We start from the raw sequence: 25,450 nt of genomic DNA on the forward strand, positions 1-25,450 counted from the left end.
CTGGACCGGGTGCTGGTCCCCCGGGCAGTGGGGCTGGCGCACACCCAGCTTCCCCAGGGCCAGGGCCGTGTTGGGGGCTGGGCTTCCCCTTACGCTGGGGGAGGGGGTTTGGTTTTAGGGTCAGAAATTCTTAGATAAAGACAGATGTTTAAAATCCCCAGGGTCGGCAGGGGTCTGGGACAGGTTTACGGCTGAGGGAAGAAGCTTTGAGGAGGGTTTGGGCAGGTGGGCGGGGGCTGATCTCCCGAGGAGAGTGTCCCAGGCCAGAGTTGACGAACTTTGTGTGTGAGGGACCAGCTTGTGAGTATTTTCAGCTTTGCAGGCCACGTCGGCTCTGTCGCAGCTGTTCCGCTCTGCCCAGGTCACGCACAAGCAGCGGGAGGCGGCGTGGACCCGAGGATCGCGACCACGTGCCTGTGATGCTTCCTTTACAGAACAGCCAGCGGGTTTGGCCTACGAACCATAGTTTCGCTGACCCTGTTCTAGGAGAGCGGGGTCTGCTTGCCAATGACCACGGCAGCTTCCCAAGTTAGGGAGTCGTTTCGCGTGTGTCTGTGACAGATTCAGGTGCACCGGGCTGAGCCGTGCGGTCCCTGCAACCCCTGCCCCTCGTCCTCAGGGGTCTGTCCTCTACTGGACGAGTGAGAAAAGCGGGTCCCCTGCTGTGGTCTGACCCTCCAGAGCCCTTCCTGGGGCCCCAGCCCCTACGTCTGGCCCGTCCCCCCTCTGCAGCAGCCACGCGGAGGCCAGGGTTGCGACTCGGCTCAGCATGGCCTCTGGCTGCCCTCACCTTTGTTGCTCCCGGTGGGCTCTGTGGACCCCTGACTGGATTTTAACCGGCTCCCCAGCCCCTCTTCCTTCTTCCCTGCTCTGCTGACACCCACCTGGCGATGGGCCAGGCTGCCGGGCTCTGGGTGCCTTAACTCCTGCCCCGCCTCCCTTTCCCCGCAGTGGGCTGGGGAGGGTGGCGCCCCTGGTCCTGCATCTGCCGGGGCTGGTGTGGCCGTGGTGTCTGACTCTGGATCCCCGCCCCTGCCTGCGGACGGGCCTCGGGCTCAGCCCACCCCAGACGTGGACGAGGGCTCGGTGTCCCTGTTTTGTCTCTGTTGAATTCATTTTCATAGTTGCTCTATTTATAGCAAGGAGTGTTTGTTTTCATGTTACGGTGGTAACATAAAGCTTCTTTTCAAGCTAAGTCTATTTAAGTTGATAAAGATGGTTGATTTAAAGAAAAACATTAAGTAAATGACAGAGCTGGCAGGCGGCATCCACAGATGCCTGCCACCTAGAAACCTGCCGTGGGCTCACTCGTTCGCTCCCCAGCAAGGCCTGCGACGTGGCACGACTCCTTTGTCACACAGACGAGGTTTCGCACGTTTGGAAAGGCGAGCCAGCTCACAGCTAGTGGCAGCCAAGCCAGCGTGGCTCCAAGGCCTGTCCCACGGCAGGTGCAGAGCCACAGCGGGCGAAACACACAGACTCTGGGGCTGGGGGCCCCACCGAACTCCCCAGGACAGTGAGGCCGGGCAGGAGCTGGGATGGAGCGGGGGAGGTGGTGGTCAGCCCGAGGCCGCCATGGCCTCTGGGACTGAAAAGAGGAAGCCCCTCTGCGTCATCTCTTTATACGCAGCGCGAAGCCTATGCTCGCTCTCGGGGCTGGGCCCGGTGGACCCTGTGGACCGGGGGCCGGGGCGAGTCCGGGCTGGTCTCGGGAGGGCCGGGCAGGACGCTCGCAAACCAGGCACCGCCCCATCCGTCTCCTGCAGCCTCAGCTCCTCCCACATGCTCCCGTCCACTCCGCTCGAGGCTCACTGGCCGCCAGGCTCCTCCTGGACTCGCCGAGTGTGCTGCCTCAGGACCCTTGTATGTGCCCTCGCCCTTCCCTGGTCCCTGAGCGCCTCGTCCAGGGCTTTGCTCAGAGGCCGCCTCGTGCACAGGCCTGTTGTGACTGTCCTGTCCAGAGGAGCCATCACTCTGTCCAGGGCCTCCCCTGCTTCGTGTTTTGGCTGTTGTATCGCGTACCTGTTTATTTTCTGTCTACGCCACTGGAATACAGACGCTCGACAAGAGCAGTAACTGTCCCATTTGTTTGCAGTTGTGTCCTCAGCACCCAGGACAGAGCAGTGCCTGGCCCATAACAGGCGCTCAGTCGGTCCTGGGTGGGTGGGTGGATGGACAGATGGACGATGCGGAAGGAAGCGATGGGCTGTCTGCAGGCCCTGGGAGGCTCACGGGAGGGGCAGACGCTGGGCGGGCCTCGAAGGCCGGGGAGGTCTCGGGGGAGGAAGGCTCCACAGGCAGCGGACCCAGCGCAGGGCGGTCTGAGCCGGGGAAGCACGACTCTCCCGGGGGCGCAGGGGGCGCAGTGGCCACAGTGCAGGCGCGGCGCTGCTGTCCGTGTCTCTGGCCTGTGTCCAAGGCAGGTGGAACTGCAGGGAGGGCGGGGGGGTGGGTCTCGCCTGCCGCGATGGACCCGCTGTCAAGTGCGTGCCTGGCTGGCCGAGCGCTAGGCTCTCTGCGTGCGTTTCTCGTCTGTCCACCCAGCAAGCTCTGAGGTGGACCGTCCCTGTTCCACACGAGGGGACAGAGACTCAGAAGCATTGGCTGCCCAAGGGGGCTTGGGGCCAGGCTGCCGGCCTTGGAGAACATGTCACCCTCCGTCCCCACTCACACGGCAGTGCCCTGATCTCGTGCATCACCTCCCAGAGGTGACACCTGGGCCAGCAGCCGTTGCCACACACTGTCCTGCATCTTCTGAATCGCAGTGCATGGGTCATGAGGAGTTTCTAGAACCTGAGAATGCTGGCGCTCAGACCCGCCCAGAGCTGCTCTAAGCCAGCAGGTGGGTGAACCCCCGCCCCCTTGAGGCTGGCGCCCGTACAGCTCCAGAGCGGCGGGGAGGGGCGTGCGGGTGTGGCCAGGGGTGTAGCCGCCCGCCCTGCTGTGCGGGCACCCGGCCTCCCGCACCCTCAGGAGCCTGGGATCTGGGAGGGAGACTGCAGAGACAGGTCCCTGTGGCCACTCCTGCCCCCTCTCCACTCAGCGTGAGATGGGGCCACGGTGCCACAGCCCCGATGCCAGCCTGCCAGCTCTGGCACCCAGGGGCCTGGTGCGTGTGCTCTGGGACCCCCGCCGTTAATGATGGGAGCTCCGGCAATGATTTCCGCAGCCCTCAGCCTAACCCCATGGTGAGGAAAATCAAGTTGAAGTTAAATTTCAAATGTTAAACCAACCAATTAAAAACAATCACATGGAAACATGCATTTTGAAAACACCGTTGTTTGTTCTGTCGTAATTAACGTAAAGCAGGGAAGGAGGTTTGGGCTGTGCCGGGCGGCCGGGTCCAGCGCCGACACTGCGCCCGTGACACGCCCCAGCCTCTGGCAGGTGCAGGGCAGGAGGAGGAGCCCAGCCCCAGAGCCTTCCTCTGAGCCCAGACCTGCAGGTCCCGGACCCCCCCTGTGTTGCTGGCCGGGAGCCTGAGAGGGTGCCGAGCTAGCACTTCTGACCGGGTGCCAGTGTCCTGGGACAGGGTGTCCCCTAACCCAACCCAGCCCCAAGATGAGGCCCAGCCTGGTTGTCCCCCTGGATGCACCCTTTCTCTCCAGCGCTTCCTTCCCACTCTTCCTCCTGGTTCGGCCTCCCTCTCCTTTCTCTCCCTGGCAGCCTGACTGGCTGCACTTTAGATCAGCGCAGGAGCCCACCTGGGGGGCCTGGGTAAGAGGCCATGTTTGTGCAGGACGGGCTGTGTCCACTGGTCAGGGGCCAGTGAGGAATAAGAGTGGATCAGCCAGTACTACCCAAAGCCATCCACAGATTCAATGAGATCCCTATCCAATTACCCATGGTATTTTTCACAGAGCTAGAACAAAAAAATCCTAAAAATTATATGGAACCATAAAAAGCCCAGAATTGCTAAAGCAATCCTGAGAAAAAAGAACAAAGCTGGAGACATAACCCTCCCAGACTTCAGACAATACTACAAAGTTACAGTAATCAAAACAGCATGGTATTGGCACAAAAACAGACATATGGATCAATGGAAAAGGAATAAACCCACTCATCTACGGTCAATCTACGACAAAGGAGGCAAGAATGTACAATGCACAAAAGACAGTTCCTTCAGCAAGTGGTGTTGGGAAAGTTGGACAGCTGAATGTAAATCAATGAAATTAGAACACACCATACAGAAAAATAAACTCAAAATGGCTTAAAGACTTAAATATAAGATACGACAACATAAAACTCCTAGAACACAGGCAAAACGTTCTGTGGCATAAATCGTAGCAATGTTTTCTTAGATCAGTTTCCCAAGGCAGTAGAAATAAAACCAGAAATAAATAAGTGGGACCTAATCAAACTTACAAGCTTTTGCACAGCAACGGAAACCATAAACAAAATGAAAAGACGACATACAGACTGGGAGAAAATATTTGCAAATGATGTGACTGACAAGGGCTTACTTTCCAAAATATACAAACAGCTCATACAACTCAATAACAAAAAAACAAACAACCCAGTCGAAAAATGGACAGAAGACCTAAATAGACATTTCTCCAAAGAAGACATACAGATGACCAACAGGTACATGAAAAGATTTTCAGCATCACTAATTATTAGAGAAATGCAAACCAAAACTACAGTGAGGTATATCATCTCACACCGGTCAGAATGGCTATCATCGAAAAGTCGACAAATAATACACGCTGAAGAGGGTGTGGAGAGAAGGGAACCCTCCTACACTGTTGGTGGGAATGTAAATTGGTGCAGCCACTATGGAGAACAGTATGGAGGTTCCTTAAAAAGCTAAAAATAGAGCTACCATATGATCCAGCAGTCCCACTACTGGGCATATATCGGGACAAAACCATAATTTGAAAAGATAACATGCACCCCAATGTTCACTGCAGCACTGTTTACAATAGCCAAGACATGGAAGCAACCTAAACGTCCATCGACAGATGAATGAATAAAGAAGGTGTGGTACATACATAGAATGGAATACTACGCAGCTGTAAAAAAAGAATGAAATAATGCCATTTGCGGCAACATGGATGGACGAGATTATCATACTAAGTGAAACAAGTTAGACAAATATCATATATCACTTATATGTGAAATCTAAAATATGATACAAATGAACTTACTTACGAAACAGAAACAGACTCACAGTGCATGGGCAAAGAAAACAAACTTAAGGTTACCAAAGGGGAAAGGGGGGTAGGTGAGGGATAAATTAGGAATTTGGGATTAGCAGATACAAACTACTGTATTTAAAATAAACAGCAAGGTCCTACTATAGAGCACAGGGAACTATATTCAGTATCCTGTGATAAACCATAATAGAAAAGAATATGAAAGAGAATATATGTAAACGTATAACTAAATTACTTTGCCGTACACCAGAAACCAACACGTTGTAAATCGACTATACTTCAATAAGAAATTTTAAAAATAAACTAAAAAAAAGTGAGTGGTTCGTCCACCTCCAGAAGCGTCGCCAGGCACTCAGGACGTGGTACCGCCTGCAAGGGCCGGGCAGTAAGCTGTCCTTCCCCCGTCACCTCGCCTGGGATGGAGACGCGGAGCCACGCAGACAGAGCCCCTGGCACAAGCTGATGCTGGAGAGGTCGTCCTTGCAGGGACCTTGTTGGGGAGAAGGGAGTCCTCAGGGCATCCTGGAGTCCGGCCGCCCCGCCCCCCTTGCCCAGACAGGCCCCCGGAGCTGTCTGCAGCGGGGGCTCCTACAGGCACTCGGGAGGTGCTTGTTGGAAACGCATGGGCCCCGTGGGGGTGACCGGCGGGTGTGAGGAGAGGCCGGAGGCAGGGGTCAGGACACCTGAGCGACTGGTCCGCTGGCTGCCCTGGGGGAGGATGCTGGGGGCGGGGCATGGCCCATGCCTGCCCAGACCGATCATCCTAGATCTCGGGCGCCAGGCCTGACGTGGCAGGAGGCACCGCATCCTCCTGCCCACGGGGTGAGGAGGTGGCCCTCAGCCCGTCAGCCAAGCCCTGAAGGTGTCCTGCAGGCGCAGGGGGAGGCTGGGTCTCCCCCTCGTCCCCCACTCTGACTGCCCCAGGCCTTCTCTGACGGTTGGCTGGCGACGCTGCTCATGGGAGGTTGATCCCCTTTGGTGAGTTCCATCCTGGTGGTGCCGATGGTCTCCTGGGAGAACGCCAGACCCTCCAGGGAGGGGCACGCGGAGAGCCGTGAGCGAGGCAGAGGGCGGGCCCCGCCGGGCAGGGTGGGACCTTGGGTGCATGACACGCAGGCCCTCGGCGGGCGCTCAGAGGAGCTCAGCGGTGTCGGGCCCGAGGACGTGGAGGCCTGGGCGGGCGCGGAGGTGCTCCGGGCGCCCGCTGGTGACGAGGGCCTCGGCAGGTCAGCAGGCGGGTGGGTGAACGTGCCCGGGCGCGGGGGCAAGCTGGCAGTCGCTTCGCGTGACAGTCACTGTGCGCGGGCGGCGCTGCAGGGCAGCCCAGGGGAGCCCGAGACGAGGGCGGTGGGCAAAGCCGTGTGTTTCCCCGATGCCTTCGGGGCGGGGGCTCGCGCAGACCTTCCTGGGGGCCGTGGCCGGGAGGCTGGCCCGAGGGCTGTGTGCAGGTCCCTGGATGGCAGGGCGCCCAGGGATTGCAGAGGGTGGCGGGGCCGGCTCTGCCCAGCCAGAAGCGGGTCTCGGGGGCCGGGAGGGACTGCGCCCCCAGACCCCCGAACCCCTGCCGCACGCCCCCTGCCAATCCTGAGGGGGCCCCCATGCCCGGAATGGAAGACCACAGTGACTGTCCAGTGGGTCCCGGCCACCGTCGGGCCCGTCACCAGGCCTCTCCCCACCCTCCGTCCCCTGAATCCAAGGGCTGCCCACGGGCGCACCCGTGAACCGTGAGGGGTCTGCCTGCCTCTGGGGGCACTACTTCCAGGCGGCTGGGACCCGCGTGCTCAGAGCCCCAGCTCCGCTCCCGCCGCCTCCGAGTCCCCCGAGGGCCTCGCGCGGGGGTCGGGCCGGGAGTGGCCCCGCCACAGACGCCGAGTGATTTAGCGACGTGATTACTTCCAAACACAGTACCTCACAGAGCTTTTTATTAGATTTTCTCTCTTTCCTTCCAAATGCTCTTTGGAAATAAACACCTGGGGCTGTTATACTTTATATTACTCAGTTTAATTAGCTTTTAAATCACATAATGTCACCGGACCGCTCTCAGATGTCGGCTGTCTGGGCCAGGCTGTGGGACCTGGGTGCCACCCCACGTGTCTGCCCCTGCGAGGCTCTCGCAGCCGTGACTGGGGGCCCGTGGGCCTGCACCTCTCAGACGGGACACGGGCTCCACGAGCAGCCTTCTCCGTGTGGCCTGAGGTCCAGGCTCTGCTGCGATGGCCACGTGCCCCGCCCCGGTGCCTGGCAGCAAGGACAGCGGCCTGGAAATCCGAGGGGTGGGTCGGAGCCCCCAGGAGCTTTGGAACCGGGCGCGAGGCCCAGGGAAGGCCACTCAGACGAGGCCAGCAGGAGTCGTGTTAAGTACAGACCCTGTGCCAGGTCGCTCGGGAAATTAGATTCCCCCGTAAGGTCACACACTCTGATGGAAAATTAAGCAGTATTTTCCTAATCGAGCGTGACTGTTCCTTCTTGGAGGGGAGGTGGCCTCCTGTCCAGTGTTTCGTGGTTCATCGTGAAGTCAGCCGCTCCCCATGTGCGCCTCGTAGGAAGCCCTGTGCATCCGGGGGTGGCCCAGGTCGCCCTCCCCACCAGGTGGGAGGCGGGAGCCCCCCGACCTACCCGTCTCTCACGTCTGTCCTCGGTCCCCCTTTAGGCCCAGGTCGGGGGTCTTCTCAGGGTCCTGCCCGAGAAGCTGCCCCCAGTTCTCAGCTGTGGGACCAGCTCAGCACGGCCCACGCAGCCCCTCCCCTGGTGGCCGCCAGGGCCCAGATGCACTTAGACGCGTAAATACGCGAGTTGGCGCGGCTTCCCCTCCTGTGCGGGGTCACGCCGCCAACTGCAGGGGCATCCGAGCGGGGCAGACGCGGCCCTGCGTGGGGTGTGAGCCTGCGTGTGTGCACGGGCACACAGGCGTGGGTCTACCGCACACGCTCACACACAGTTGTGACAGGATGGAGGAAACGGCGTGTTGACGTAATTGTGAGTGTTGGATGTTTCCGTCGTCGCGTTTTCCTAGGGTGACACGTCGTTCGTACAGAGTGAGGATTCTTTTGTATACCACAGCCAGTGTGAGCTGTTGGCTGTCCCCCTGAGGCCTGGGCCAGTGTCCTGCGGGTGGCCCGACTTGCGCCACGGGGACGTGGGCAGCAAGGTCACCACCAAGGCTCTGGCCTTGTCCTCGCTTGAGCCAGAATCACGTGAAATCCCGACCGTCTCCCCAAGTGGGCCCAGCCCTCGTGCTGTCCTGCTCCCAGAGCTCCGGCCCAGCCTGTGACGCATGGGAGGGCTGGCGACACCTCATGAGCCTTCCCTCGCCTGGTCTCCCAGCCCCGGTGGGCCCGAGCTCAAGGAGACCTCTCTCCGCCGTGAGACGGGCCACGGTGCAAGTGCGGCGTGGGTGGTGACCCTCGGCCTCGCAGGAGCAGCTGGCAGCGTGGGTCTGGGGCCTCGGGGCGCGTGTCCTGCCGGTGGCCGTGGGCCCAGGGTTTCCAGGGTTCAAAGGAGCTGGAAACAACCAGTATTTATGCTAAATTCCCTGAGTTTGAAACAGTGGCTCACACTTGTAAACAACACTCTGCATCAAGCAAAACACACGGGGTGAGGTTCAGCCCACGAGCCACGTGCGGGCGTGCAGACCACCCAGGGCGCCTCCACCGCTGGCGGGCGGGGCTGACGGTCAGGCGCCGACCACCCGCTCTCTGCACCAGGCTGGGCCAGACCCTGACCCCTGACACGCACTCGGCCGCAGCCGGCGTGAGAAAGGTGAGGGCGGAGGGCACGACGGTAACGTTCACCTGCTCACGCGGGCAAGGTGGCGGGTTGTGTGTGGAGCATCCGGCAAAGGGCCCCTCCATCAGAGGGTCCCTCCAGCCCCACCCCAGCACTTCCTGACCCCTCCCTGCTCACGATGAGTAGCTGCCCCCGGGGGTCCCCGCGGTTGACTGAAAACCCAGCGTTGTCCCTGGCGTGCTCAGAAAGGGCCGGTCGGTGTCTGGTTAAACTGTTACTCCCGGTGAGGCCGATCGGCCCGGCGGTTGGGAGACGCACAGCTACATGCGGGACGGAAGGCGAGAGTCCCGGGGACCTCAGCCTGCCCCAGCGGGGACCCAGAGCCTGGCGCTGACCCGAGGCGAGGGGCGGGAGCTGAGGATTCGTGCGTCTGAATGTTTATTGAGGACGCGTCACGTCAGGCCCCGGGCCCACAGCAGGGGTCCCGTGTGGCCCCCGTCTCCGTCGCTGTCACACGAGGTTCCCGGGGGTCTGTCCTGGGAGCAGATTCTGAGGCTGCGCCGTCCTGCCCTTGGGCGGGGCCGGGCTCCACGCAGCCCAGGACTCGGCGTCGGAGCCCGGATGCCTCCGGTGTGCTTTGCCCGGGGCGGCCACTCGCCGCGTTGGGTCAGGGAGGCCGATGCCCGGGGCCCTCCGCACCTTCCTCAAGGACCAGCTCTGCAGGGTCCCCTGAACCGCCGCGCCCTCTGGTCGCCACCGCGCAGTCTCTGCTGTTGCCGCCCACCGACACCAGCACGTGAGGACGTGTCCTGTGTCCTGAGAGGGAGCTGGTGCTTACTCGACAGAAAAGGCCGGCGAAGTTGGGAAGGATACGTGGTCTTCACACACCCCAAAGAGAGAGCAATTTCCCTTTCCCAGGTCAGATACGAATGTTAGAGTCCTTTAAAAAATCATTTCCGAGATTAAATCACAGGAAGATACCTGCAAGAAGTGAGGAGATTATTTGTATTCCGTTCTTGGGTCCAGGGAGCAAATCAACTGCAGAATATGTTTTGAAATTTCTTTTTTTAAATGAATGTGGTCAATGAAAATGCAGAGCTCTCAGCAGGACGTGAACTCTCCTATTGCAAGATGAAGAAAGTCCCGTAATACAATTCAAGCCCCATGAAACAGGTCTGAAAGCAGAGAGCACCCTCGTGCAGGGTGAGGTGCTGATGGAGCGGAAGATGCGCTTCACACGTTCTGCACACGCACACGGCATCAGCTGGAGCATTTCGTGCAGAGAATGAAGCGCTTCCTCCCTTTTGCTCTCATTGTCTGCAGTGGGGGCGGGGCAGAGGGTCCCCGGGTGAATGCGGGTGCACACACAGCATCTCCTGCCTGAGGCCTGAGGCCGGACGGGGCCTGGGGGAGCGCGAACCCTTTGCTTCCAGCTGCTTCTTTGAGGGGAGCCCTCGGTTCAGGCGACCCCCCAGATCCTGGCGGTCGCTTGCTGGTACTCGTCCTGTGCCCGACACCCTGTGGGTCCCAGCCGTGGGTGGACGCCTGGGTGCCAGTGACGCGTCCGATGGGCGCCCTCGGGGGTGGGCCTCCCTTGGTGGCTTTGGCGTCGTCCATCCTGGCAGTGAGAGGCCGTCCAGCCGGGGCAGAGGGTGCCCCCGCCCCATCTGTGCTCTGACCTGCCTGGGAGTCGCGAGCCTCGTGGAGCTGGAGGGCAGGGCAGTGTGAGAAGCTGTCACCTGGTGACTGCACGTGCCGCCTGGCACGAGCACGGAGCCCCTGGGAGAGAACCCGCCTGACGTGACAGGGCGGGGTGCCTGGACCGGGTGCAGGCACGGAGGTGGAGGGAGGTCTCGGGCCTTGGCGTGTGCTGGGGGGGAGACGGCTCAGCACCCACGTGGCTCGCCAGGGCGGCGGCCTTGTCTCCAAGGAGGCCAGCCCTGACCAAACCCGCTGCCCCAGAAACGAGTCTGCGGCCCGAGTCTCCACACCCACCTTTGGTTTTGACTCCGTATTAGCAAAAGAGCCCAGTAGGAACCATGCACTTCAGCAATGAGATGTTTTAACTGCATCTTAAAATAGAATTGCAATAAAGAACATAAAACTGAGACTAACCATTTGTATTTAAGGGAGCCCCCAGCACGGTCAGAGGCGGGCAGGCTAGTGAAGTCTGCCCACTCACCGAGCCACAGCCCTCAGAAGGGCACCGGGGACCTCGGCCCGCCCGGCTGCCCTGGACCCTTTCCCACGTCCAGCCGTGCCGTGCAGGGCGGGCGCTGCCAGGGTCCTGAAGACAAGAGAGGAGGGCGGGATCCGGCGGGGCTGATGATCGTCCGTCAAAGAATCTCTGGGTTCTACCAGGAAGAGAGAGGAGACCACGTTCTTGTCGGGCTGGCTGTCCAGGGGTGGGGGCGGCTAGCGGGCAGCCGGGCCCGGGCTGCAGTGGATCTCGAGCTGTTACTGGAGGTTCCTGCACCGTCCTGACGGGACGACCAGGTCCACCCTTCCAGCCGCCCTGCCTCCTGGGGGCTCCTGGGAGCCTGCGTTCGCTCCAGGAGCGCAGCGACTGCAAGCCCGGTACCATCCGCCCACCCCTGCAGACCTGAGCCCAGCCTCCAGCTTAGGGTCCAAACAAACTCATCCTGGCACTCAAGTCAGCTTCCATACTGAGGGGGGGACAGAGGTGGCCACGGCCCTTTAACCCGCACACACCGTGCCCTGCCCTCCAGGCTCCTGGCTCTGCTCCTCTGCACGGCGAGCAGGGGACGACGGGGGGTCAGAGGTCTGCGGCTGCGGCGGCCGATGCCCAGTAAGTGTCTGAGGACTGGCCGAGGGAGCCCCGAGGAGGGGGGGCAGGGGCTGGGCACCCCACGAGTGCGGAGCCTCAGGATCCTTGGGCGGAACGTCTACCTCTGGTTCCCGTCCTGCTTCGAGCACCAGTGTGGTTTAGCTCCAGAGTGGAGAGCAGAGCCAGGCCCTGAGCGGGGAAGGCTGGGGCTGGAATCCCGGACGAATCCACCTCCAGCCTCCCGGGCTCAGGGCCGCGGGGCCGCAGCTACACGGAAGCCCAGGGCTCAGGTGGGAAGGGCTGAAATCTGTTGCCGCTTCCTCTTATTTAATTACCAGCGTGGCAGTTGCAGAGTTGAAATGGAGCTTAAAAAGCCTTTGTGAGTAATTAGTGTCAAAAATACAAGATCTACAAAGCCGTAAACTCACAGCTTGGTGATGTTACCAAGTAGTAATTAAAAAGGAAAAAAGAAAATTCCGGTCCAAGATCAGATCTTCAGCCAAAGGTGAAAAACAAGGCAGCGTGCACATGATCCGGTGCTGGAGGTGAGGGGTGGTCAGCACAGGCTAGCGGCACACGGGCGCGGGCTGGGGCCCCTCGACGTCACCGGGCGCACCTGCGGTCCCCAGCAGGGACGGCGGGCCCAACGCGGACCGAGCAGGCTCCCGCAGGCCGTCACCTGCCCGGAACGAGGGGCCGCAGCGGGTGAGCCCGAGACTGTCGCCCCTCCCTGTCAGGCCTGGGTCCCGCCGTCCGTGTACCCGTGTCCAGCAGTAGCAGCAAAAGGAGGCAACTTGGGTAAAAGAGGAGAGAACCCCACTCCCGCCCAAGCCGCTCCATCGATGGAGGGAGACCCGCGGCTGCTGGGTCATCGTATTGGACGTTTGTGCTGCAGGCGCTTATGCAGCCCAGCGTGAAGACTGGAGAGCGTCGCCCAAGTGTCACGGTCGTGCAGAGGTGTCGGGGAGGCTCGAGCCGGGCTCGTGGGGGCAGCACGGGTTCGTGGCTGGGAGAGGGGAGGCCGCGTCCAGCAGCAGGACTGGAGGGGGGTGTCGGCAGAGGCCGGGTGGCGGGCATCTGTGTGCCCCCCTCCCTGCACTGCCATCTTGAAGTCACAGTCTTGGCCTCCAGTTTTGTTCTTCTTCAACGTTTGGGGAGCTCTAGGTTCTCGGCACTTCCATATTAATTTTAGACCCAGCTTGTCAAGTCCTACACGGAAAGCCTGCTAAGGTTTGATTAGGGTTACATCGAAGCTGTAGGTCACGTGGGGAGAATTGCCCTCCTGACAATACTGAGTCTTCCAACCTGTGAACAGTTTCTCTCTCCATGCTGCCTTCTCGTTTCCAGGGCACAGGTGTCTCACGTCTTTTGTCCAATTTATCCCTAAGTTTTTCATGTTTTTGATGCAATCATGAATTGTTTTTTACTTTTAATTTCTCTTTGTCGCTAGTATATAAAGACAGTTCTTTTTTGTAAAATTGACCTTTTATTTTACAACTTTGCTGACCTCACATATTAGTTCTAGTAGCTTTTTCATGTATTCTATTGTATTTTCTACAGAGACAGTGATGTTATCTGTAACAACAGTTGTGCTTCTACCGCTCCAAACTTGGAGGGTTTTATTTATTTTTCTTGCCTTATTTCCCTGGCTAGAACCTCCAGAACAGTGTTGAGTAGAAGTGGTGAGAGTGAACATTCTTGTCCCAAGTTCAACCTGAAGGGACTCATTCAATCTGAAGCCACTGAGTGTGCTGTCAGCTGTGGGTCGGTCGGAGATGTCCTTTATCAGGCTGAGGAAGTTCTGGTCTAATCCTTGTCTGCTGAGGAATTTTTTGAGGAGTGCATGTTGGGTTTGGTCAAGTCCTTGCTCTGCATCTATTGAGATATTGTGGTTTTTCTTCTTTACTTTGTTCATATGTTGAATTACTTTTTCTAATGGTAAACCAGCCTAGCATTCCTGGGATAGAACCCACTTGTATTACCTTTTTTGTATGTTGTTGGACATGCATTTGCTTACTGTTTTGTTTAGAATTTTTGCATCTCTACTCCTGAGGATTATTGGACTGTATTTGTTTTCCTTGTACTGTTACTGTCTGATCGTGGCATCATGGTGATGCTTGTCTCACAGAATGAGTTGGAGAGCGTTCCTCCTCTTCCATTTTCCTAAACAATTTATGTAGAGTTGGTATTTATTTCTTCCTTAAACGTTTGATAGAATTCACCAGGAAAGCCATCCAGCCTCGGAGATTTCTCTGTGAGAAGGTTTTCACTACAAACTCAATCCCTTTAATAGACGTAGGACTGTTCAGGTTATCTCTTTCCTTTGTAGTGAACTTTGGTAGTTTTGGTGTCTTTCAAAGAATTTTTCCATTTTATTTTAAGTTGTCAAGTTTATTGGCAAGAAGTTGTTTATAATGTTCCCTTACTATCCTTTTAACATCCATAGAATTAGTAGTGCTGTCACCGCTCTCATTCATGATGCTAGTAATTTGTGTCTTCTTTTATTCCTGATTAATCTGACCAGTTTATCAATTTTATTAATCTTCTGAAAAAAATCACTTTTGGTTTCATGTTTTTCTAATGCTTTTCTATTTTCTATTTCAGTGATTTCTGCTTTGATCTTTATTTCCTTTCTTCTGCTTCCTTTGGGTCTGCTTTGCCCTTTTTATTTTAGTTTCTTATTTATGTATTTATTTATTTAATTTCGGCCGCGGCACGTGGGATCTTAGTTCCCTGACCAAGGATTGAACCCTGCAGTAGAAGCGCGGAGCCCTAACCACTGGACCGCCTGGGAAGTCCTCAAGGTCGAAGCTAAAGTCTTGATTTGACTCTTGTCTTCTCTTCTAATGTAGACCCTTAGTGCTATAAATTTTCCCCCAAGCTCTGTTTTACCAGCATTCCACAAATTCTGATATTTTATTTTTATCGTCATTCTGTTTAAAAGTGCTAGTTTCCCTTTTGATTTTTTCCTTGGCCCATAGGTTACTTAGAAGTATATTACTAAGTTTCCATATATTTTGAAAATTTCCAGATAGCTTTCTGTTATTACTTTATGATTTAATTTCATTGTGGTCAGAGAACATAGTTTGTTTGAAATGAATCCTTTTAAATTTATTGAAATTTGTTTTAAGGTCCAGAATGTTGTCTATCTAAGTAAATATACTCGAAAATAATTTGTATTCTCCTGGAGTATGCTATAAATGTGAGGTCAAGTTTTTTTTATAGTATTGTCAAATCTTCTATATCTTTGCTCGTTTTCTATCTTCCTTTTCTATCAGTAGACAGGTATTGAAATCTCTGACTATAATTATAGATTTGTCTATTCCTTCTTGCATTTCTGTTGGTCTTTATTTTGCGTATAAATTAATCCCTTTATTGTTTTGAAATGACCTTTTTCCTTGATGATATTCTTTGCTCTGAAATCTAATTTGTTTGGTATTAACATGGTCACTGCAGCTTTTGGCTTCTGTTAGTGTGGTATATCTTCTTCCTATTTTTACTTTTTTATGAGCCTTATATAGTTGAGCCTTGCAAGTCTATCCAGTCTGACAATCTCTGCCTTTTTACTGGGGTCTTTAGACTATTTACATTTAAGTTGATTACTGCTCTGATTAAGTTTATGTCCACATCTCATTATTTGTTTTCAGTTGGTCCTATGCTTTGTTCCTCTTTTTCTGCCTTCTCCTAGATTAATTGAATAACTTGTACAACTTCATATATCTCCTTTTTTGACTTGTTAACTATAACTTTATCTTGCTGTTTTACATATTGCTCTAGGACTTACAGTGTACATCTTACCACAGTCAACTTCAAGTGACATAATATCGCTTCACGTAGACTCTAAGAACCTTGGCGTTCTCATGCTACATGCATAAACCTTCCAGTTTTCTCCTTCCTGCCTTATTCAACTCCTTGAAATACATTTTACTTATACACATATTGTAAACCTCACAATAAACTGCTACTATTTTTGTTTAAAAAGTCAATTACCTTTTTTTTTTTTTAAAGATCCTTACTTCACTATCTTTTTTTTCTTTTTGATTGGAGTTTATTTATTCATTTATTTATTTATTTTTAGCTGTGTTGGGTCTTTGTTTCTGTGCGAGGGCTTTCTCTAGTCGTGGCGAGTGGGGGCCACTCTTCATCGCGGTGCGCGGGCCTCTCACTATCGCAGCCTCTCTTGTTGCGGAGTGCAGGCTCAGTAGTTGTGGCTCATGGGCCTAGTTGCTCCGCGGCATGTGGGATCTTCCCAGACCAGGGCTCAAACCCGTGTCCCCTGCATTGGCAGGCAGATTCTCAACCACTGCGCCACCAGGGAAGCCCTCAATTACCTTTTAAAGATATTTAAATAATACTTTGTTTTTTCATGTATTTCATATGCAGCTTCCACTTCCTTGTTCGTTGAAGGAATGAGGTGTTCTTCATTCTTCTTGTGTACGCCCATATTTCCATCTTTATCTTCCTTCTCTGTGAAGGGCTTCCTTCAACATTTCTTGTGGTATCAGTCAGCTGGCGATAATAAGTTTTTTCAGGTCCTACATGTCATTTTCACCGGGTGTACAATTCTAGGTTGACTTGGTTTTGTTTTGTTGTTCTTTCTGTGCTTTACAGATACTGTTCCACTGCCACCTGGCTTCCACGTTTCCCGTGAGAAATCTGCTTTCAGCCCTCTTTGTTCCTCTGGTCATGTGTTTGTTTTTCTCTGGCTGCTTTAAAAATGTTCATTATTGATTTTGAGTGGTTTCATTACCATGTACTTTGGTGTCATTTTCTTCATTTATTTTTTTGTGCTTGGGGTTCATTGAACTTGTTGGATCTGCCAGTTTACAGTTTTCATCACATTCAAATGTTTTGGGCTATTATTTTTTCCAAGTATTTTTTTCTGTTCTCCTGTATTGGTAAAAATCCATCACTGAATAACAGGTTATCCCCAAACTTAGTCGCTCAGTTTCCAAAGGCCAGCAGTTGAGTGCACTTAGCCCGGCCCCCTCCTCAGAGTCTCTCGCAGGCTGCGGTCACCTCACATCCCCACCAGGAGAGGATCAGCCCCTGAGTTCACTCACGTGGGTGTGGGCAGCACTCAGCCAATTCCTCGTCATGTGGACGGTTCATGGCTTCTCTGGTTCTTGCTTCGTCAGAGGCCAGAACCAGAGAGTGAGAGCAGGTCAGAGCTACGGTCCACTGTGACACCACCTCACAAGCGACGCCCCGTCATTTGTGCCGTGTTTTTTACGCAGAGTCCATCAAACTCTAGGATAGCGGGTTGCGCGGGATGCCAGTGCCAGGAGGCGGGGTCGCTGGGAGCCGTCTCAGAAGCCGCCTGCACACGCATCATCTCGGCCTCTCCAGGGGCTCAGGTGCCCATGTGGTGTGTCCCTCGAGGGCCCCACGGCTCGCTCTCGCGTGCACGGTTCTTTCTCTTTCATTCTTTTCTCCTCTCTCTTTCATTGTGAATGGTTTCTGTTTCTGTTTTCAGGTTCACTAAGCTTTTTTCCCCAGCACCCGATCTGCCGTTAATCCCACCCAGGACACTTAGTCTTCACCTTTAGAAGTTCAATTTAGCTTTTTCTGTACCTTGTACGTCTTCAACTTTCTGAACACCTGGAATAAAGTTATAATGACTGATTTAATGTCATCTGCTGATGCTAGCATCACTATCAGTTCTGGGTCCGTTTCAGCCATTGCTTGTTCTCTTCACTGGGAATCACATGCTCCTGACTTTTGCATGCTTGTCATCGTTGATGGGTGCCAGGCGTGGTGAATTTCTTCCCGTTGGGGGCTGGGTGTTTTTGTCTTCCTGTGACCGCTCCCAAACTTTGTTCAGGGGTGTTACTTACTTGGAAGCAGATTCTTTCAGGTCTCAGTTTAAGAGTTGTGAGCCAGGGACTTCCCTGGCGGTCCAGTGGTTAAGACTGCGCTTCCACTGCAGGGGGCGCAGATTCGATCCCTGGCTGGGGAATTAAGATCCCACATGCCGCCAGGTGTGGCCAAAAAAAAAAAAAAAAAAAAAAATTGTGAGCGGGACCAGAGCAGCATGTAGTCGAGGGTGACTGTGCTCTTCCGAGGGGAGGCCCTCCTGTGCCCTGTGACGGTGGGGTTCTCTGGGGTGGCCGCTGAGGACGGGCCCTGCTCCAGCTGCGGGAGCTTCTCCTGCGCTGGTGCTGTTTGCTCTGATCCTCGTGGGTGTTTTTTCCTGGCCTCAGGTGGTTTGTTACCTGTGTGCTGATCAGTACCCTGCTGAGTGCTCGGGCACCCTCCGCTCAGTCCTGCCTCCAGGCGTGGCTCTCCTCTCGGGCGCTCTGTCCTGCACCCTCTGGCCGCCTGGGTCTCCCCAGACTCTCAGCCCAGAGAGTCCACCGGCTCTGCCCGGGCCTCTCCCTCACTGTGCCCAGAAAGTCTCTCGAGGGGTGAACGGGGCCGTCACAGGGCTTGCTTCCCGTCTCCCGGGACCGTGCCCCTCCTTCCCACGTGTCCCAGGACTTGAAAGCACTGTTGCGTGTTTGTGTCTCATTTTTCCGGTTGTTTCAGGCAGGTGGGTAAATGTCCCCGCTTCTCCCGGAGCCTGCTGAGCGTTTTGACAGGTGTTACCATCTGAGCCCACCAGCAGCCCTCTGGGGTGGGAACACAGGCACGCGCCCCCCTTAAATTGAGGCAAGTCCAGCTCAGAGAGGTGAAGCGATGGGCCCACGGCCACACAGCAGACAGGAGCGCAGCCAGCGGTTCTTCTGACTCCGTCGCTGCCGTTCATCCAGCCACATGGCTCTTCAGATGGCTCCGCGGCCCCCGCGGGCTCCACACAGAATTACTCCGAGGCTGTGTGACTTGTCTCGATGGGGAGCGAGGAGGGGGAGGCTTCCTGCATGAGGGCTGGAGGGGACGCGTGGCCCAGCCCACTTGACGGAGGAGGCGGGGGCCCGGGGGGGCGGCGGGCCCAGGGCCGGGGGAGCCGGGCCTTCGGGTCCTCTCTGGCCCCTGCCCCCTGAGAACGTGGAAGGAGGCGGTTGGCTCTGTGGTGCCCACCCCCACTCGCACCTCCCCTGTCCACGGGCCTCTGCCCCCAGGAACCTCCTGGAAGGAGGCCTCGGGCGCCCACCTGTGAGGGGCAGGGCTCCTGGAAGTGACCGCTCGGGGCCTCGATGCCCCGCGTGCGCCCTCCCCCCTCGTGAGGCTGCAGGAGCAGCTGCGTGTGGATCTAAAGCGGAGCATCTAGGAAGATGGAGGGCGGTATAAATAGAATAATAATAATAATAATTGTGGGTTTGAGACGGATCTGCAACTGTTGGGGTGCCCGGCCTTGCCCCCCACAATCACTCTTGGGAAAGGTCACCCCTAGCTGGGGACGGTGAATTCCAATAACGCTGGTATAATTAGAACATGCAGTATTTAGATGTTTTTTCAGTACAATTAAGCGGGGATAATTGGGTGAGCTATTTTGCTGGACATGCTTTTTTGCCAGCTTCCGTTCCCTGGAACTTCGTGCCGGGACAGCGCTCTCAGCTTCTGGCCAAGTCGTCCTGACCCACTTGCCGCCGTGTCCCTTGCTTGTTCGCACGCATCAGCGTCTGCCTGGGCCTCCCGTGGCCACCTGCCCTGGGCTCTGGGGACCCAGATCGCAGCGGCCGCCCCCAGTCGCCCCTGGTCTGGGAGCCACGCCCAGCTGGCCTCATGGGGTGCGGAGGCATCTGCCCTCGGAGAGGGAGGCTGGCTGGGCTTTGGAGGCGGCAGGGATGCACCGGTGGGCCCACAGTGGGCTGGGACAGGGCCCTCGAGGCTCCAGGCGAGGGAGGGAGCAGCCGGAGTGGGCCGGGAGAGTTCGTCCTCGTGGCCAGCGAGGAGGGCTCCACGGGGCCAGGCTCTCAGGGAGCCAGAGGCGGCTGTGCGTGCATCTCTCCGAAGAACACAGGTGGGCAGGCGGCGCAGAGACTTCCACAGCGTCTGCAGGCCGCCGGCCGCCACGCTGGGTGTCACCCGTGGCCCAGGACACCGGGGGCGGGCGGGCGGGGTCACCCCCGGAGGTGCCCTCCCACGGGCGGGGAGGATCTGGGAGGAAGCCAGCCAGGTGTTCCCCCCCTCAACCCCCGCGAAGCTCACCCCAGCCCTGGAGGCCGACAGGTGGTGACGGCACCGTGGCAGGGCGTGCCACGAGCCCCAGTCCCAGACACCGTGTGTCCCCACCGCGGGCCCCGCTCAGCCCCCGGCCTGGGAGCCGGTGAAGCCACACGTCAGCACGTGCCTGTAGCAGGGACGCTGTGTGTATTTGCCCATTCTCAAAGCTGTTCATGCCTTGCGGATGTAATTTAGATATTGTTTTTACTGATTACAAATATGTGCAGTCATAGTAAAAACCCTGGAGAATTCAGAAAACCATAATGAACCACCTTTCATCTTAGCCCTGTGAGCTCCCCAACCGGCGTTCCTGTTCCGATGCCCTCGCCAGCAGCCTCGTCCTCGCTGTCGGGGGCTGTGCTGCGCGGGGGGCGGCAGGCGCCCGAGGGGGCACCCCCAGTGCCGGCTCCAGGGCCTTCTCCAGCGCAGAAGTTTCAAGAGGACGCTGGCCGGCCGGGACAAGCCGCCCTCCCCAGGTCAGCCCGTGAGCGCATGAAAGCACTTGGAATGTGTTAGATTCCGGCTTGAGAAGCCCTGACTCTGCTCTGAAGACGGGGGTGCTTTGATTTCCTCACAGCTAATCCAGGCAGAGAGCAGTGTCTGCTGCATCCCGTCACCTTGGAGGGCAGGCAGCGGGCTGGGCCTGAGGCCGGGCCACCCCCTGGACTGGGCCGACCTGGTCCCACGTGTCCCTCAAGCCGGGCGCTTTTATTACACGCCTGACCCCTCCCGTCCAGCATGGTCAGCACATCTTACTGGGCAGTTTGCTTTTTTAAAAACTGCGCCCTGGTTTTAAGTGAACAGCCCCTAATTAGAGTGCCGTACGAGGTACCCGGGGACCAGGTAGCGTTGAACGCAGGAGGCTGATGGGCACGTCCTGGGAACACGGCAGCTCCGTGGAACCGGGACACGGGCCCCAGGCACCACGTCAGGGGAGGAGCCGGGAGCCGTGGGGTTTGCCTGGACGCGGGTCGAGATGAGAGAGAAGCACTGGGCCCCTCCTTCCCGCACCTCCACCCCTGCCACAGCTTCCGGGTCTTGAGGGCAGCCGGGGGGTCCCGGAACTGCCCGGGGGCGGAGCGAGCCCCGGGCGATGCCCGAGGGTGGACAGGGGCCCCCAGGCGGCTCCCTGTTGGTCGGGGTTGAGCCGGCCCTGCTCGTCGGGAGTGGCAGCCCCAGTGCAGACACCGCGAGGCGCGTCTGACCCGCACGCAGAGCCTGCAGGGGCCTGGGGAGGCGCCCAGAGGACCCCCAGTTTAAGTCGGAGCGGAAGGCCACCTCTCGGGGGAGCAGGGGCTGGGGGAGGGCCAGGTTGGGGGGAGGGGGACGGGCCGGGGTTGCCCCTAACCCTAACCCGCACGGCCAGGGGACTCGGCTGCCCTTTCGGGCCCCCGACTCCCTCCTCCCCCTAACCCCCCACCCAGCCTGTGCTGAGCCAACAGCTGCAGGAGAACCGGCCCCTCTGACATTTAGGGGGAAAAACTCAGAATCAAGAGCAGGAGGCAGAAATTAAAGGATTTTCCTGGTAAAGGTCAGAGTGGTTCCTCTTATTTTTGTTGGAAAATGGTCTGTGTTGAACCATTATGACAAGGCTAAATGTGTTCACGGGCAACGGAGCAGGGCCGGCCGCCCGCGGGGGCCGGGGCCGAGTGAGACGGCACACAGCCAAGACGGCCTCAGCTCCGCGAGCTCCGAGGCCGCTCGGCTGGGTCGTGGGTCGGAGGGCAGGGGGCAGGCCGATGCAGAGCTGGAGCAGCTCCTTCCCTGGGGTCTCGGAGGGCCCCCTCCGCGGCACATCCAGGCCTGCACCTCGTCGGGCCTCCTTGTGCCCTGCTGGGCCCGCCGGGGGGGGCACCCTCGGGCTGCTGGGCAGAAGGGAGCCTCTTGTTGCAGACGGCCCTGCTGAGCTGTAATCCACACCTGACGCTGGAAGGTTTTCATCCCCCACAGAGAAGGCCCATGCCCACCGGCAGTCGCTCCCCTTTCTCCCTCCCCGACCCCGTCCCAGCCCCCGTCTCGGCGGCTTTGCCTGCTCTGGCACTCGCCAGAGCGAGTGGGGTCACACCGGCGGGGCCGTCCGTGGCGGCCTGGCGTGGGCTCTCGAGGGCCGTCCGTGGCGTCGTGGGTACAGAGCAGCGTTCCTTCCGTGGCGGCCTGGCGTGGGCTCTCGAGGGCCGTCCGTGGCGGCCTGGCGTGGGCTCTCGAGGGCCGTCCGTGGCGGCCTGGCGTGGGCTCTCGAGGGCCGTCCGTGGCGGCCTGGCGTGGGCTCTCGAGGGCCGTCCGTGGCGTCGTGGGTACAGAGCAGCGTTCCTTCCGTGGCGGCCTGGCGTGGGCTCTCGAGGGCCGTCCGTGGCGGCCTGGCGTGGGCTCTCGAGGGCCGTCCGTGGCGGCCTGGCGTGGGCTCTCGAGGGCCGTCCGTGGCGGCCTGGCGTGGGCTCTCGAGGGCCGTCCGTGGCGTCGTGGGTACAGAGCAGCGGTCCTTCCGTGGCGGCCTGGCGTGGGCTCTCGAGGGCCGTCCGTGGCGGCCTGGCGTGGGCTCTCGAGGGCCGTCCGTGGCGGCCTGGCGTGGGCTCTCGAGGGCCGTCCGTGGCGTCGTGGGTACAGAGCAGCGGTCCTTCCGTGGCTGCGCTGCACTTACCTGTTCGCCTGTCGGTGGTGGTTTCTGCGTTTTGACTTACGTTGAATGTTGCTGCCGTGAACGTTCCTGTGCCGGTTCCTGTGTGGATGTGTGTTTTCACTTCTCCTCGGCACGTACCCAGGAGTGGAATTGCCGGGCCACGTGGCTCACTCGTGAGGAACCGCCAGACTGTTTGCGCAGCGCCCGCCGTGCCCACCTTCCTACTTCCCCGCGGCCTTACCAGCACCGCGTCGCCTGGGTTACAGCTGTCCTCGCGGGCCTGAGGCGGGTCTCACCGTGGGCTCCATTTGCGCTTCCCTGAAGACAGGTGGTGGTGTGGCCACTTGCCTGTATCCTTTGGGAAAAGGTCCATTCGGACTGTTCGCCCACTTTTTAACCGGGTCATTTGTCTTTCTACTGTTGAGCTGTAAGAGCTGCAGGTGGGCCCTGCACACGAGTCCTTTTTCAGACGTGTGTCTTGGCGGGGGCCGTTTCTCAGGGTCCCCGTGGGCTGGGAGGAACGTGTCCACCTTCCCCTGAGCCTGGGCCGCCGCGTGGGTGGGCCGCAGGCGGCGCTGCTCCGCTGTCTGGTGGCCGTTAACAGGCATCTTGGTGAAGCGGGCGCCCGCCAAGGCGGAGCCAGGGTTCCGGCTGGCGGGCGAGTTTGGGGGTCGGCGGGAAGAAGCCTTTCCTGGTCGGCTGCCTGGGAAGGAGGGGGCTCTCCCATGGGGGTGTGTGCGTCCCCGGGTGTGTCCCTTCCAGCCTGGGATTCCCCAAGCGGAGTGGTGGCCTTCATCCTCCGAGCAGGGGTGGAGCTGACCGGGCAGGGGGGGCAGGTGGTCATTCCATGAGTGGGGGGCTGGCCCACGGTGGCCGCCACCCCACTCGCCTCCTGACTCCCCTGAGCTGCCCCACCAGCACCACTGCCTTGCTGAGCAGGGTCTCAGGCCACAGGCTTCTGTCTGGTGTACGACGGCCTCTCCCCAGGCCTGTGCCCCCAGCAGGCAGGCCCCGGGGGTCCTAACTCACCTGGGATGGGCTTGCTGGCAGGTGAGGCCCACGTCGGGGCGCCATCTGGGGTCTTGGAGCTGCTGTACGCCTGCCCGAGGGAGGGAGGGAGCTTCCCTGTGAGCCCTGCCCGAGGGTTTGGGCACCTTCGGGTCTCTGTCCACCCCCCAGCTGCCCTTCACCCCCGGGAGCACCTGCCCTGGGCTCGGTCCTGCTCACACCTGCCTTGTGACCCAGGCCAGCCCCGAGCCATCTGGGCCTCGGTCTCCCCACTTGCACGTGAGGGCTTGACCAGCTAGTTTTGGGGGTCCCACCGTGTGGCACACACGGTGTTTAGAGGCTGGTCTTCCGAATCACTGGGGGACAGGCCTGGCCCGTCTTCCTTCGTGGCACCTCCCCAATCAACAGGTGACGCGTTTGCATAAAGAAGCAGTGAAAGGAATTGGCCCCTCTTGGGTTCTCCAGGACTGCCTGGCCCCCACCTGCCGCCCTTCAGCAAGCCCACCGAGTGGGCTAGCTCCCAGCAGTGCCCTCAGCTGGGAGCCCCTCCGTTCTGTGCCCGAGGCCTCACAGCCGGAAGGGGCGGGATTTGAACTCGGATTAGCGGACTCGAGAGGCAGCCCCGCCGCCGTGACAGAGAGCCCGCCCCTGACGTGCAGCAGTGCCCAAGGGCAGTGGGCGAGAGGCCCGGACACAGCGGCCCCTCGGCCATCCCCCCGGCACACAGGGCTGCGTGAGACCCGCCTCGGAACGCCTGCAGCCTCGTGGCTGTCACAGGGCCCTCACGCCGGGCACGGAGCGCCTGCGGCCTCGTGGCTGTCACAGGGCCCTCACGCCGGGCACGGAGCGCCTGCGGCCTCGTGGCTGTCACAGGGCCCTCACGCCGGGCACGGGGCGTCCTCACAAGGGCTGGGGTCTCAGGGTGGACACACCCGGAGGGGCTGGTGAGCTGGAGCGCACGCCCCCGTCCTGGCTTCTAGGTTCCAGAAGCGTGGGTGACACCCCCCACCCAGGAGGCCCGAGAAACAGCCTCGCCTGGGGGGACGTGCCTGGACTTGGGCAGATGGCCCGTCCGCGTCTGGAGCCTGGGGCAACAGGGGATTGAGTGGGGCGACCCGCCCAGGGCCCACCTGCTAACGGCATCTCCCGTGTCTCCCGCCCACCCTGCAGGCCGCGGGGCCCTCGGGCACCAAGATGCAGCTGCTGGAGACGGAGTTCTCTCGGACGGCGACGGTGCAGGAGCTCATCGGGCTGCACCTGCTGCGGCAGGCCAGCATCCCCGCCTTCCTCGGCGCCCTCACCCTTGACCTCTTCAGCCGCCAGACCGTGGCCTAGCCTGCGGCCCCCAGCCCCGCGCCTTCTGAAGGCGGAAGCGGGCAGCCGGCGGGAGCCCGCTCAGGCCCGTCCCTTGGGGTCCCAGCCCCACCATGCCAGCTACCCCATCCACAGGGCCCGGCCTCCTGCCCAGACGGCCGTGAGCGTCAGGGCCTGATGGGGACTCCTGCGTGCCCCCCAGCCACCCCGCCCAGGCGGCCTGCACCTGCACCTGTGCACAGGACCCCTGTGGGCAGGGTTAAGCGGCTCAGGGGTGCCCCTCCCCGACCCCTGGGCTCACGGCCGCTCTGCAGGGACAGGCCACCACCTCCTCACCCTCCGTCCTGGAGAGCAGGTAGGAGGCAGCGGTGGGGGACCTCGGGGGCAGCGCTCTGGGCCGGCTTCCTGTCCCCTCCCCCGGGCGCCCCTGCTGCGCCTGCTCAAGCCCGGCCGCGCCTGGACCTTGTGGGTGAACCTGGGCTGCCGGCGAAGTTCCCGGCGCTTGTGAAATAAAGGCTCCCCTCAGCCCCCACCCGGCTCACTGTGTGTGCGTCGGAGCCCCTGGGCCGACGGGCCCCTCCACGCACACGGCTCGGCACCCCGCCGCCCCGCCGTCCCCGCCCTGTGGGCCTGTTGCAGGCGCGCGCGCGGTGGAGCCCGGCAGAGGTGGGCGGGAGCGGCCTCGGGGCGCAGCCTCACCTGCGGCGCTGCCCCACGGCAGGTCTCGAGGCCATT

General features: G+C 58.9%; 1 protein-coding gene across 5 annotated transcripts in view; it reads left to right on the forward strand.

The window, feature by feature from the left end:
* MAD1L1 (mitotic arrest deficient 1 like 1) overlaps window positions 1–25,245 on the forward strand; it is a 339,612-nt gene extending 314,367 nt beyond the window's left edge. For all 5 annotated transcript variants that reach the window (XM_059897371.1, XM_059897373.1, XM_059897372.1 and 2 more), the window contains one exon: window positions 24,572–25,245. In XM_059897371.1, coding sequence (XP_059753354.1) covers window positions 24,572–24,736 — 165 coding nt within the window. In that variant the 3' untranslated portion in view covers window positions 24,737–25,245. The remainder of the gene's footprint in view (window positions 1–24,571) is intronic.
* The last annotated feature ends 205 nt before the right edge of the window (window positions 25,246–25,450 follow it).

Source organism: Balaenoptera ricei, chromosome 15 (assembly GCF_028023285.1).
Source record: "Balaenoptera ricei isolate mBalRic1 chromosome 15, mBalRic1.hap2, whole genome shotgun sequence".
In the NCBI taxonomy this organism is placed as follows: Eukaryota; Metazoa; Chordata; class Mammalia; order Artiodactyla; family Balaenopteridae; genus Balaenoptera; species Balaenoptera ricei.